Genomic DNA, 12,998 nt, shown 5'->3' on the forward strand with positions numbered 1-12,998 from the left:
TTGCGTAAGGGGGGACACTTCAGTCTAAGGAGGGAGTTTCACAGATCCCCATCTGCCACATTAATAAAAGTCCTCAAGATCCAGCAAGGTTACTCATCAAAAGAGCGCTGTTTGATGATACATGCTTATGTGATGATCAGCCGGAAGACATAGTTTCAAGTCTCCGGGCAAGGGTAGTCATTATAAGGATAACATTTTTATGTTTGTGCTATTCTTTAAACTAATAATATTCTTGCAACTCATTTCTGTGTTACATTCATGCTCCAGACTTATTATGGGCAAGGCGTTTAACCTGTTGAATCTAGGGGTCTTTTTTTTTTTTGTGGAAAAATAACGTTCCCAAAGTAAACGGGCTATTTTTCAGGACCAGAAAATATAATATGCATATAATTGACAGCTTAGGATAGAAAACACTCTAAAGTTTCCAAAACTGTAAAGATATTGTTTGTGAGTATAACAGAACTGATATCGCAGGCAAAAGAATGAGAAAAATCCAATCAGGAACGCAGCGGTTTCTAAATAAGAATCCCTTCCTATGCTTCCCTACTGAAAAGTGGATGGGATATCAACGAGATTCCTTTTCTATGGCTTCCTTAATGTGTCTAGTATGACAAGACATAGTTTCAGGCTTTTATTTTGAAAAATGAGCCTGAACGACAACATTGTGTTAGTGTCCATCTGATGGCTCTTCGTGTATTTCTCACGCAAAAGACAGAGGTAGCCATTTTTCCATCCGGTCTTACTGAAAAAAGCTCTGACCCGGTTGATATATTATCGAATAGACATTTGAAAAACACCTTGAGGATTGATTATGAACAACGTTTGCCATGTTTCTGTCGATATTATGGAGCTAATTTGGAATATTTGTCGGTGTTGTCGTGACCGCAATTTCCGGTCGTTTTCTCAGCCAAACGTGAAGAACTAACGGAGCTATTTTTGGCTACAAAAATATTTTTTCTGAAAAAAAGGAACATTTGCTATCTAACTGGGAGTCTCGTGAGTGAAAACATCCGAAGCTCATCAAAGGTAAACAATTTAATTTGACTGCTTTTCTGATTTTCGTGACCAGATTGCTGCTAGCTAGGCATAATGCTATGCTAGGCTATCGATAAACTTACACAAATGCTTGTCTTGCTTTGGCTGTAAAGCATATTTTCTAAATCTGAGATGACAGGGTGATTAACAAAAGGCTAAGCTGTGTTTGAATATATTTCACTTGTAATTTCATGAATATGAATATTTTCTAGTATGATTTTTTGTCTGTTGCGTTATGCTACTTAGTGTCAGTTGATGACAATTCTCCCGGATCCGGGATGAGTAGTTACAATTAAATAATCATGTTTAAATAATGTTTAAATAATAAACATTTAATAAATATTGAAGAATATCCAACAGAGATTGGTAATACAAATATTGAGTAACTTTTTGAAGGTATACTAAAATGAAAACAATGCCTTACAATATGGAGACAGCTTTCATTTTTGCTTTGTTTTGTTTTAAACCTTGCAATAGGGAAAAAAGACAAATGTGGTTTGAGAGTGATCTGTGTGTATTAGGAGTATTGATTGAGAATGGGTTTTTTTCTACTGGAAAGAGTAGAAGGGTTTTAGTTGAAGGAAACAGATTATGGAGATGAGTGAATGTAACAAAGTGAATGATTGGCTTTCAGATGACAATCTAATGATACAATATCTTAGACATTTGAGGGATTGAGCATTGGGACTGATATTAAATTAGAGGCTGCTCACTCTTCAAGGCCTGGTCCACTGCTCTCGTGTTTATGTCATCTGTTGTTTGGATTTGAGATCACCTTCCTGTGGAACAATAGATGGCTGCCAGTACACACTGAACTCAAACAGGCTGTGAGAGACACAGTGGGGAAGTTTGGGATGGTTTGTACAGAATTGTATGTCAACGCAACAAGTCAGAAAGATTAAGATTACAAGTGTTTACTTTAGAAGGTGCCCAATTCAGCTGTACGGGACACAGTATCATCTGATATGTCTGAAGTATAAATGTGTCTGAAGTATAATACTGTATACGCATGGGTTTATTGAGACTTCCTGCCCAAGATGCAGCAAACTCGATTAATGATTAAGATTTTTTAGGACTGATTAAAGTGTAGCATAAGTACATATTTTTTTTCTTTCTTCTGAGACTGATGGAATGTCCGCTATCAATTTTTCTTTCATGTTTATCAATGATTCTGTATCTCTCGGGCGGCTCGGGTGAGAGACATTATCAAGGGCCATTCACTTTGAACATTTGTCAGTAAAAAAAATAACTGATACACTATCTGAAGAAGAACATGAAGAAACGAGAAGAAGGATGAGTACTGGGGAACGAGGAGGGTGGTCAACCATGCCCGTAATTGATTTAGGCTTGTTCAAAATTGTTTATTTGGGGTATCTTCTTTATTTGGGGTATCAGGTTGATTGTGGAGGTCTGCACACTTCAAAATATAGTAATTTAGACTAAGAATGCATTGAAATACCAATCTGTCATTACTACAGGTGATAAGAAAAGTGAGTGTAAGGGGTGCGTACTGGCGGCAGAGAAGTCAGGCGCAGGAGAACAAAATGTCACGTTCTGACCTTAGTTCCTTTTTTATGTCTTTGTGTTAGGTTGGTCAGGGCGTGAGTTGGGGTGGGTAGCCTATGTTCTTTTTTCTATGTTGTTATATTTCTATGTGTTTGGCTTATTATGGTTCTCAATCAGAGGCAGGTGTTGTTCGTTGGCTCTGAGTGAGAATCATACTTAGGTAGCCTGTTTTCCCCATTTTGGTGGTGGATGTTTAATTTCTGTTTAGTGTCTGTTCACCTGGCAGAACTGTTTAGTTTTCTCTTTGTTGTTATTTTGTGTAGTGCCAGTGCCGCCCGTCCGTCAGGAGCTGCCAGAGCCGCCCTTCAGTCAGGAGCTGCCAGAGCCGCCCGTCAGTCAGGAGCCGCCGTAGCCACCCGTTACTCCGGCGCTGCCGGAGTCGCCCTTCACTACGGCGTTGCCGGAGTCGCCCTTCACTACGGCGCTGCCGGAGTCTCCCATCTATTCGGGGCCCGCTGAAAGGGTCCCCAGTCTGAGGTCGGCGGCGAGGGTCGCCGCTCCAAAGGCACCACTTAAGCGGGCAAAGACTATGGTGGAGTGGGGTCCACGTCCCGCGCCAGAGCCGCCACTGCGGACAGACGACCACCCAGACCCTCCCCTATAGGTTCAGGTTTTGCGGCCGGAGTCCGCACCTTTGGGGGGAGGGGGGTACTGTCACGTTCTGACCTTAGTTCCTTTTTTATGTCTTTGTGTTAGGTTGGTCAGGGCGTGAGTTGGATTGGGTAGTCTATGTTGTTATATTTCTATATGTTTGACCTAGTATGGTTCTCAATCAGAGGCAGGTGTCGTTCGTTGGCTCTGAGTGAGAATCATACTTAGGTAGCCTGTTTTCCCCATTTTGGTGGTGGGTGTTTAATTTCTGTTTAGTGTCTGTTCACCTGGCAGAATTATTTCATTTTCTCTTCCTTGTTATTTTGTGTAGTGTTCAGTTTGTTCAATTGAAATATGATGAACACTTACCACGCTGCATTTTGGTCCTCCTCTCCTTCCACCAACGAGAATCGTTACACAAAAACTGTGTTTACAACGGAGCAGTTTAACAATAAAAACCACCGGAAACCAGAACAATCAATGGGTACAAACCCGTCGCACACCAGATAAACGTGCACATGCACTTACAATAAACAATTCCAGACAAGGACTTGGGGGGAACAGAGGGTTAAATACACAACATGTAATGATGGAATTGAAACCAGGTGTGTGGGAAGACAAGACAAAAAAAATGGAAAATGAAAAGTGGATCGATGATGGCTAGAAGACCGGCGACGCCGACCGCCGAACACCGCCCGATCAAGGAGAGGAACCAACTTCGGCTGAAGTCGTGATAGTGAGGGTCTTAAATTAAAGTGATAGAACCAACGTGAAGCACTAAGGACAGTAATTCTGAATTTAGATTGAGTAATATATCAATAATTATAATTATGATTTGGAAAGGCAAGGCTTTTAGAGACAGAGCTGTGCCCTAAAAACGTGAGGAGAGACTAGATTGTAGCTTAGGTCCGAGTGCAGTGGCACCATTGTGAAGGACGTCACACTGCCTGCTTAGAGAGTATCGCTCCCCCTGCTTCAGCTCAAATGGAGACTCAAACTCAGGAATTCTGCCTTGAAAACACGCATGACTGCCTTCCTGAAGTATTCCAATGCATCGTGCTAAAAGTCTTAGGGATAGCCCCCTTTTTTTCAATTTTCGCCTAAAATTATATACCCAATCAAACTGCCTGTAGCTCAGGCCCTGAAGCAAGGATATGCATATTCTTGGTACCATTGCAAAGGAAACACTTTGGAGTTTGTGGAAATGTGAATTGAATGTAGGAAAATGTAACACAATAGATCTGGTAGAAGAAAATACAAAGAAAAAAAACTATTTTTTTCTACCACCATCTTTGAAATGAGACAGAAAGGTCCCAGTTCTAGCCATCACTCTGGTTGTAACTCAGATAGTGTCCACACCATGACAGCAGTATATTTGCAAAGTTTCAGATGGATAACTTGAAGTATGAGTGAACTACATGACATTTAGTTTGAAGTCACCCAGGTACATTTGGGCAAATCGTGAAGGAGACATTTGCATTCATATTACATTTTTCTGCAAGAATATCGTTAAATCTGTATACTTGGACTTTGATTTAGCTTTTACAGTATTAGTAGCCATATTATAAGTTCAACATTTGCAAAACAACCAGTTTTCATAACTTCATAACTCTGAATATTTGTTTAATTTTTGTCCAAAAGGAAAGGCCTGCTGTCGCACAAGGTTAGTAGCTACATTTTATGACAGATACAGGGTTTCCGGATACAGCCCAGCTTATTGGCTATCTAGCTAGCTTTGTTTGACCCGGATTGGTGCTTATTTGACAAAGTTAGAGTTGTTCAAGTGAAGACCACCTGTGTCATCGGCGTGCCATGAAGGCGTTGCTCTCTGACAAAATGTGGTGTCCTATAGGGTATACTACACCCCTAATAATATAGTGAAGTCTGGATACATTCTAGGATCTCTGAGGAATATATATGAACGTGATTTGACAGGTTGAAACACCGTTTAGGGTTAGATTTTCAAAGATTCCTTTCTTTGCAAATTGAACGAGTAGAAATACAAAATCGATCGTGCATGCTATATGGACCTTTTTAGGATATGAAAAAGGATTTTATCTAACCAAATTAAACTTTATGTTATCTCTGGGACCCTTTGGATGATAAATCAGAGCAAGATTTCAGAATGTAAGTACACATTTCACCTTCAGAGGTGAATTTATCAAACGTATTGCGGTGAAAAAAGTGTTTTGTTGTTAGAAGCTCTCTTCAAACCATGGCATGGTATTTTTTCACAGTAAAAGCTACTGTAAATTGGACAGTGCAGTTATATTAACAAGAATTTAATATTTCGGCAGATATAAGACACATATGTACAGACATTTGTTGTTTCTCTAAAATCTGCAATCGTGACACAAGCTGCTGCATGATTTACAACTGTCGGTTGACGAGACGCCTATTGCGTAAGGGGGCGACACTTCAGTCTAAGGAGTGAGTTTTACAGATGCCCATCTGCTACATTAATAACAGTCCATGATACATGCTTATGTGATGAGCAACCAGAAGATATATTTTCAAGTCTCCGGCAAGGGTAGTCATTATAAGGGTAACATGTTGTAAAGGACATTTTTATGTTTGTGCTATTCTTTGAACTAATAATATTCTTACAACTCATTTCTGTGTTATATTCATGTGCCAGACTTATTATGGACCGAGTGCAGCATGTACTGTGGATGAGAAAGTGCCAATCCACTTAATACATATGGATCCCTCCAAAGCATTACATATGAATCTTAAAATAATAAACATTTAATAAATATTGAAGAATATCCAACAGAGATTGGTGATAAAAATATACAGTAACTTTTTGAAGGTGTACTAAAATGAAAACAATGCCTGACAATATGGAGACAGCTATCATTTTTTTTTTCTTTTAAACCTTGCAATAGGGAAAAAAGACAAATGTGGTTTGAGAGTGATCTGTGTGTATTAGGAGTATTGATTGAGAATGTTTTTTTTTCTACTGGAAAGTGTAGAAAGGTTTTAGTTGATGGAAACAGATTATGGAGACGAGTGAATGTAACAAAGTGAATGATTGGCATTCAGATGACAATCTAATGATACAATATCTTAGACATTTGAAGGAGTAAAACAGAGGGATTGAGCATTGGGAATGATATTAAATTAGAGGCTCCTCACTCTTCAAGGCCTGGTCCACTGCTCTCGTGTTTATGTCATCTGTTGTTTGGATTTGAGATCACCTTCCTGTGAAACAATAGATGGCCGCCAGTACACACTGAACTCAAACAGGCTGTGAGAGACACAGTGGGGACATTTGGGACAGTTTGTACAGAATTGTATGTCAATGCAACAAGTCAGAAAGATTAAGATTACAAGTGTTTACTTTAGAAGGTGCCCAATTCAGCTGTTTAAAATTAGAAACATTTAATATCTGAAAATGTAGTTCGACTTACCCGTCCGTATACATGGATGAACACTTCAAGGCAGCATGTATTTTATGTTTGGGTTGTAGCTAGCTACAGCTTGTCTGGTCCATTGTTGTGTCAAGGCACCCCGGTTCACACGGACCGTGTGCAGAAAGTAGTCCATCTCAACTTTTTCCCCACTGATCTTTGTCAATAGCGCCTGCTAAATTCTGGGCAGCAATGTTGTTGAGAGCAGTAGCAACACTTTTGCAGTTCCCCATGGCAAACGTTATTTCTTTCAAAAAAGTATGCGGTAGCAAAGATTATCTACACATACTGAGAAGCTCACATTATAGGCAGAAGTGTGCTACATGGCAGACCAATCTGAACTCGTCTCTTGACATTATCTCAGCCAATCATGGCTAGCTGGAAGAGCATTGTCTTTTGGCTAAACCAACTAGGCTCGTAATTTAACAATTTTATTCGTATTTACAGATGGCATACAAGTTTGTTATTAAGGCACACGAAAGTTCACATGTTCCAGAAGGCATTTCTGCCCCCAAAAAAAGAAATATGTGAGACATACGCCTAGCTTCGTGAAACGGGACACACATTTTTATTTCATTTTAAAACGAATAGCAATATTCATTCAAGCTTAATTTATGAATTCAATTATTACATTTGTGCATTACAAATTAAAAAGTCTTACATTCAAATGCAATATCTTAATACAAATTCAAAATTATGGAATTCTAATTCAATATCCTAATACAGAAACTAAATTGTGGAATTCTAATGTAATATCCTAATATGAAATCGACATTATGGAATTCAAATACAATTTTTGTTGCCACTGAAATAGCTCCATATCTCTTTCGCTTTCTCTCTGCACAACTGATTTAAAAACTATTGACAAGTACTGAGAAGGTGAAAAGAGGACAATATGTTTCTCAAAGTAAAAATCATGAAAAAAAGTAAAAGGGGAATTTTCTCTAGGCCATTATCATTACCTTGGCAGCCAGTCAGGTCTTCACCACACACAGATGAGAGTTCCTCTCCACTTAACTGTTCAGCATATATATTGGCTCAGAAGATTTCATATTCATCTATTAGGGTCCTGCCACCTAGGGAGGGAATGCAATCAACTGACTTCGATGCAAGAGGTATTTACCTGCATCTAAATTCATCGTTGGAAGAAAAACACCACACACAGCAATAATGTGAAGGGAGGGTGTAGTAGTAGCAATGGCTGTGTACTAGCGAGCTATAAGCTGGTTACAGTGGACTTTATGCCTTTATAGGCCCTTCCCCAATGGTAGGGAGTCAGACTCCTCCCTCATTCCTGCCCACTCTTTATTTGGTTTGCTACCTTGTCACCATGGCGATCGATACCACTCGGTAATGGCTGCTTGGAGAGCCGAGGGACTTGAATGACAGACGGTGGTGGGACCGAGCTGAGCATGTCCCAGGCTGAGCTGCCTGACTCTGAGCTGAGTGATGGAACGCTGTAGCCTGGCTTAATTAACTTCCAGTCGAGTCTGGAGTATTCATGCTCAGTGAACCCCACCCCATTACCCCTAGCATAAACAACATGCCAATTAAGAAGAAGAGCTGTTGCGCGTCCAAAATGACACCCTACTCTTTTTATAGGGCCATAGGGCTCTTGTCAAAAGTAGTGCACTGTAAAGGGAATAGGGTCCAATTTGGGACGGAGCCCTGGTCTACTCTACAGACACACTCCATGCATGGTCCTGTGTTTTCACTGGTTGTCTTAAGATAGATATTTTGACATGCAGTTTGAGACAGAACCAGACTAGACAGATCATGTAGCTAATGAAGACAACATATTAAATTATCTTGGCACTTTGGCAAAGTTTTTTTTTTCTGCCTCATAATGACAACCATTTTCTTCGCCCCCAACCTCTTGCATCGGGGCCTTATACACTGTAAGTCTACAAATGTCAAAGACAATCTACTTCGCCCCAGGAACTGCAAAGGAAATGGATTGAATTGCAAAAAAATGGTAGATTTTCTTTCTGTCAAGTTAGTTTGAAGAGAGATCAATACATTGACCCGTGGGAAAGAAAGAGGGGCATCATTGTAAAGCAATTTTACACCATACAGGATGCAAACCCTTGTATGCAAATACCACTAGAGACCCTGCAAACACAATGTAACGACACACTTGGCTAGTTTTTTATTTCCCCTTACTGAGCAGAGTGGCAATTTATCAAGTCTGCAAGTCAATGGATTTGGATCGGCTAAACTATTTACAAATTCCGATATAACATTTTTAAAGTGTTGGTTGTTAAATTGCCAGTGTTGATAAACTCTAAATTGATAACTTCATGAGGTTCATGAGGAGTGATTCTGCACAAAGTGAATAGGAGTAGAGGACGGAATTGCAACAAGACACAGTATATCCATTTATATGGAAACGCATGTCTTCATTGTGTTAGACAGCAAATGAAGAAGGGGTCTTATTCAATAGCACGTGTTCCAAATCCTGCGCATCATCCAACATTTCTTACACAGACTGGCAAACTCACATTTAAAATAAAAAAAATGTCCATGAAGCTTTTCTTTAGAAAATACTGTGATATTTTATTAAAAATGCTGCAGAAAATCTTTATACAGGTGTCCAGCCAGAAATATCATCTATCACTTAAGGCAAAACTGCAAACAATATCAGACAAACTAAAATCATTTCAAATCCTACATCAAAACCCTTGGTATCTTGACAGTTGATGGACCAATGGTAAGGATATCTTTTTTTCATTGAATTTACAAATGTAGCATTATTATAAACCTTTTTATATGGACTTGCTTTAGTTTTTTTCGGTAATAGGATGCAGAACGGAAATAATTTGGGTTAATGTTGACTTCATATTGTACTTATAATTGTTATTATTAATAATATCATGTATCATTATTATTATTTACATTCATTCACTTGTGTTGTAGTAACCCAACATATCAAAAGCCTGGCACAATACTTTACATATTGCTAGCATATGACAATTTGAAATATCTAACATATACTTCTTTTACAAACATATCCAACTAATATTGATACCAAAATCCACTGCCTTTTTTTTCTAAGTAATACATTTCTGGTCACATTTGAAGCTCAGGCAGTGGTGAGATTGCTGCTAGACATAAATGTTTTTTAAAAAAGCCTACAAACAAAACGATTAAAAGCAGAACAAGATGAATCGGGTGACAAAAAAAAATGGACTCAAGCTATCGAACCTCATTTTGAGACAGAATCAGAATGCTGTCTGAAAATGGAGATTATAAAGCAGTTCCCAGACCTGCGTTGTGTCAGAAATGGATCCAAAGGACACACGGGACAATATAATGGTTGTCTAGACGATGCACAGTATTCTCCCAAAATGGATAGTGTTTTTTTTAAATCTGCTGCTGTGAAAACAGATTTTAATACAACAACAAAAAATGAATAATGGCTGATACTGTTTATTTACACTCACCTCAACAGAAAGAACACGCTTGGAAAAGCCATAGTTAAACTCAAACAACAATAGAAGCTCTTTAAAGTTCTCTTTTTTTGTTTATTTTCACTCACAACTATATACTGTTTTTTAGTTTTTTTTTTTACAAAGTTTTCATAAATACATTTCAGGCTGGGGGTAGTTTCAAATTCAGTGCCCATGACTAGTCTGTCATACTTTACCAATGCAGTAGAGTGGTATTTCACTGTACAATTGTGTGTTATTGTCCTCTGATGTACTTAAATGGCACAAAAAGATATTTGAGTAATCCTTGTCATCACTGTAACCCTTCGTGTTTTGTATTGTTTTTTTCAAGCATTCTAAAGCCGATTATTCCACTTGTCTTCAGGTGTTGATCTTTTGGTAAAAACTCTCTTCGATTCTTTCGTGAAGCTTCACTCTGAAAGCGGTGTTACTATGGTTTTCAAACGCGTCATTAGAAGTTCCTATTTGACTTTGATATATACTGTTCAAGAAGGCATGGTAGCAAAATAACATCTCTTCCACTGAGATGAGTTCTGTGTGAAACACAGTCAGTCACTCTGCTCTCGTTCCTCCGTGTTTGTACAACACAGGCCAGGCCACATGGACGCTTGACTTCTCCACATTGAGCTATACCCTTGTGGTGGAGTGTCCATGGGGCAGGTTGGTACTGTTCTGACTGCCGCCAAACGTGTTGAAGTTGTGAAGCGGCTGCATGGCGGCCAGCGAGTTGGGGATCATGGTTATGGTGCTGGGTGTCATGAGGGGGATGTCGTCTGGCGACCTACGCAGCGTGAGGGTGTAGTCGGGGGGGCAGGTGAGGCGCAGCGCGTCGTGGGCCTGGAGCGACTCACACTCGTGGTGGTGCTCGTGATCCGTCTGCTGCTGCTGCTTCATCTGCAGGGACATCAGCTCCTCGCTCTGCAGGTGGGCGATGTCATTGGCGCAGACCGCCGCGTTGGCCGGCCCGGCGGAGATACGCTGCGGGCTTGGCCCGCGCCGGTTTGACTCGTGCCGCCGCTTGTCCTTCTTGTAGTAGAGCGCGGCGAACGCCAGGATGTTGAGGAAGAGCAGCGAGGCTCCCACGGCGATGGTGACGCTCAGCTCCGTGGAATAGTCCCGTTTAGTCTCGATAACCACGGCTGATTCGTCGGTGAGGTCCTCACCTTTCCGCTGGTCGGTGGTCTGCTTGGTGTTAGCGGAGGGAACCCCAGGGTGGCGGGTGGTAGAAGGCCGATTCCCCGGGAAACGCTTGGTGTAAGGAAACGGGGTGGTGTCCTGCGGCGGTATCTTGGTCGTTGTGGATACATACTGGAACAACTCATTTATGTTGTGGAGGTGTGGAACTAGTTCCAGCCAGAAGGCTACCTTAGTGGCCCGGTAGTGGTCCCTGACCCTGGGTTTCAGGCCGATGTGCAGGTAGAGCTGGTCCTTGGGGTTGTACTTCGACCAGGCAACCTCTTCAAAGCGGTTGGGTTTTGTATGGATAAACTTGGTGTCCTGAGGAACGGGCTGGTTTGGATCTCTGAAATAGAGAAGATTAAAAAAAGCATTTGTAATTATGAAATCATTATTTCAATTGTCCTTTCCGGGACAGTATTCTACAAGATGTTTAAAAAAGAGAGAAAAAAAGAGAGAGAAAAGGGAAGCATTCTGAATAATGGCCACCTAAGCACTATTTTATCTTCAGGCTTGTGAGTCAATGCTCGTGAAATTGAAAATTATTAACCCAAAATATTAAAATATACTAGAAAGAAATGTTATGTTATATTCCTCCCAAGTGAGTCAATGCGGTCATTATTACCTCTGTAATATTTTTTTGAGTTTTTCTTTAAGCCTACTAAAGGGAATCTTCAGATAAAATCACAAATGGCCACTAAAACTACGCAGTAGATTCACTTTAGTGCCGAGTCATACTACTGTACAGTTACAAGACTCAAATAATTGATTCATACAAAGCATATCCTGTGCCCCCATTTTTAACGTTCATAACAAACACCTCCTGTTATTCATAGAAACAAATCTGCAATAGTATGAAATGTCCCAATGTCCTACATCATGTTAACATTTTACTGTAGTGTAGCCATTTTATTCTCCCATTGACATTTTGAAGTAGACATTATAGTGGACTACCTCAGAGTTGGAATCGAGCAATTCTCCTGTGACATTGTGACTGTGATTTCATTAACTTTCAAAGGGAGACCGAGGCAAGGAGCACAGTCGAGACGACAACCTTGGAGCCTGACACTGTTGAGTGAGTGGAAGGGCAAGAGGAATGGAATGGGAAGTGGGAATGTCCAGCTGAATGCTGAACAGAAATGCAGGCCTCATCTTGAGTCATACACTGCACTCAGGCACCAGGGGACAGTCAGTACCCATCAGACCATTCAAGATGACCTCCGAAGCAGACATGGGTTCAAATACTATTTGACATCATTTCAAATACTTTAGCTGGGTTTGATTTAGCTTGCTTGACCCAATGAAACCGGTTGAACAGGCGGAAAACAGCTAACCCCGGACCACCTGGCACTCCAGGCAGACTAGCTCAAATATATTTGATCGATGTCTAAATAGCTATGTACCCAGAGGTCTGCTCTGCTTCCGAAACGAGCTCTTCGAGTACAGAGAGCCTGTGAGACTGGGAGAAGGCGGCCTTTATCACAGCTCCATCCGTCCATCAGCCGGCCTACTAGATAACAGTGGTCTCAGGGGATCAGGATATATTTAACTGGCTAATCCGGCATGACAGTATCTCCGGCTGATGGAGCACTGTTTAATCCTGTCATTACCGATCACAGCAGGATCTAAGTATGTCACTAACTTGTCAATGGAAGCACGGGCAGAGCGAGAGAGAAACATTGAAAATATGTCTGCGCAGCCCTGGAGAGTAGGATTCAATTAGATCTGATGCAATATGCTATTATTCAATACAAAGCTAATCTTGTGT

The 12,998-nt window shown here is 40.5% G+C and overlaps 1 protein-coding gene across 1 annotated transcript in view; it reads right to left on the minus strand.

Annotated features, from left to right (window-relative positions):
• Positions 1-7,246: 7,246 nt before the first annotated feature.
• LOC115133695 (neuroligin-4, X-linked-like) overlaps positions 7,247-12,998 on the minus strand; it is an 81,129-nt gene continuing 75,377 nt past the window's right edge. Inside the window, exon 6 of the mRNA XM_029667185.2 lies at positions 7,247-11,576. Within this exon, the coding sequence (XP_029523045.1) occupies positions 10,682-11,576 (895 nt within the window). The 3' untranslated portion in view covers positions 7,247-10,681. The remainder of the gene's footprint in view (positions 11,577-12,998) is intronic.

Source organism: Oncorhynchus nerka, linkage group LG2, assembly GCF_034236695.1.
Source record: "Oncorhynchus nerka isolate Pitt River linkage group LG2, Oner_Uvic_2.0, whole genome shotgun sequence".
Lineage (NCBI taxonomy): Eukaryota > Metazoa > Chordata > Actinopteri > Salmoniformes > Salmonidae > Oncorhynchus > Oncorhynchus nerka.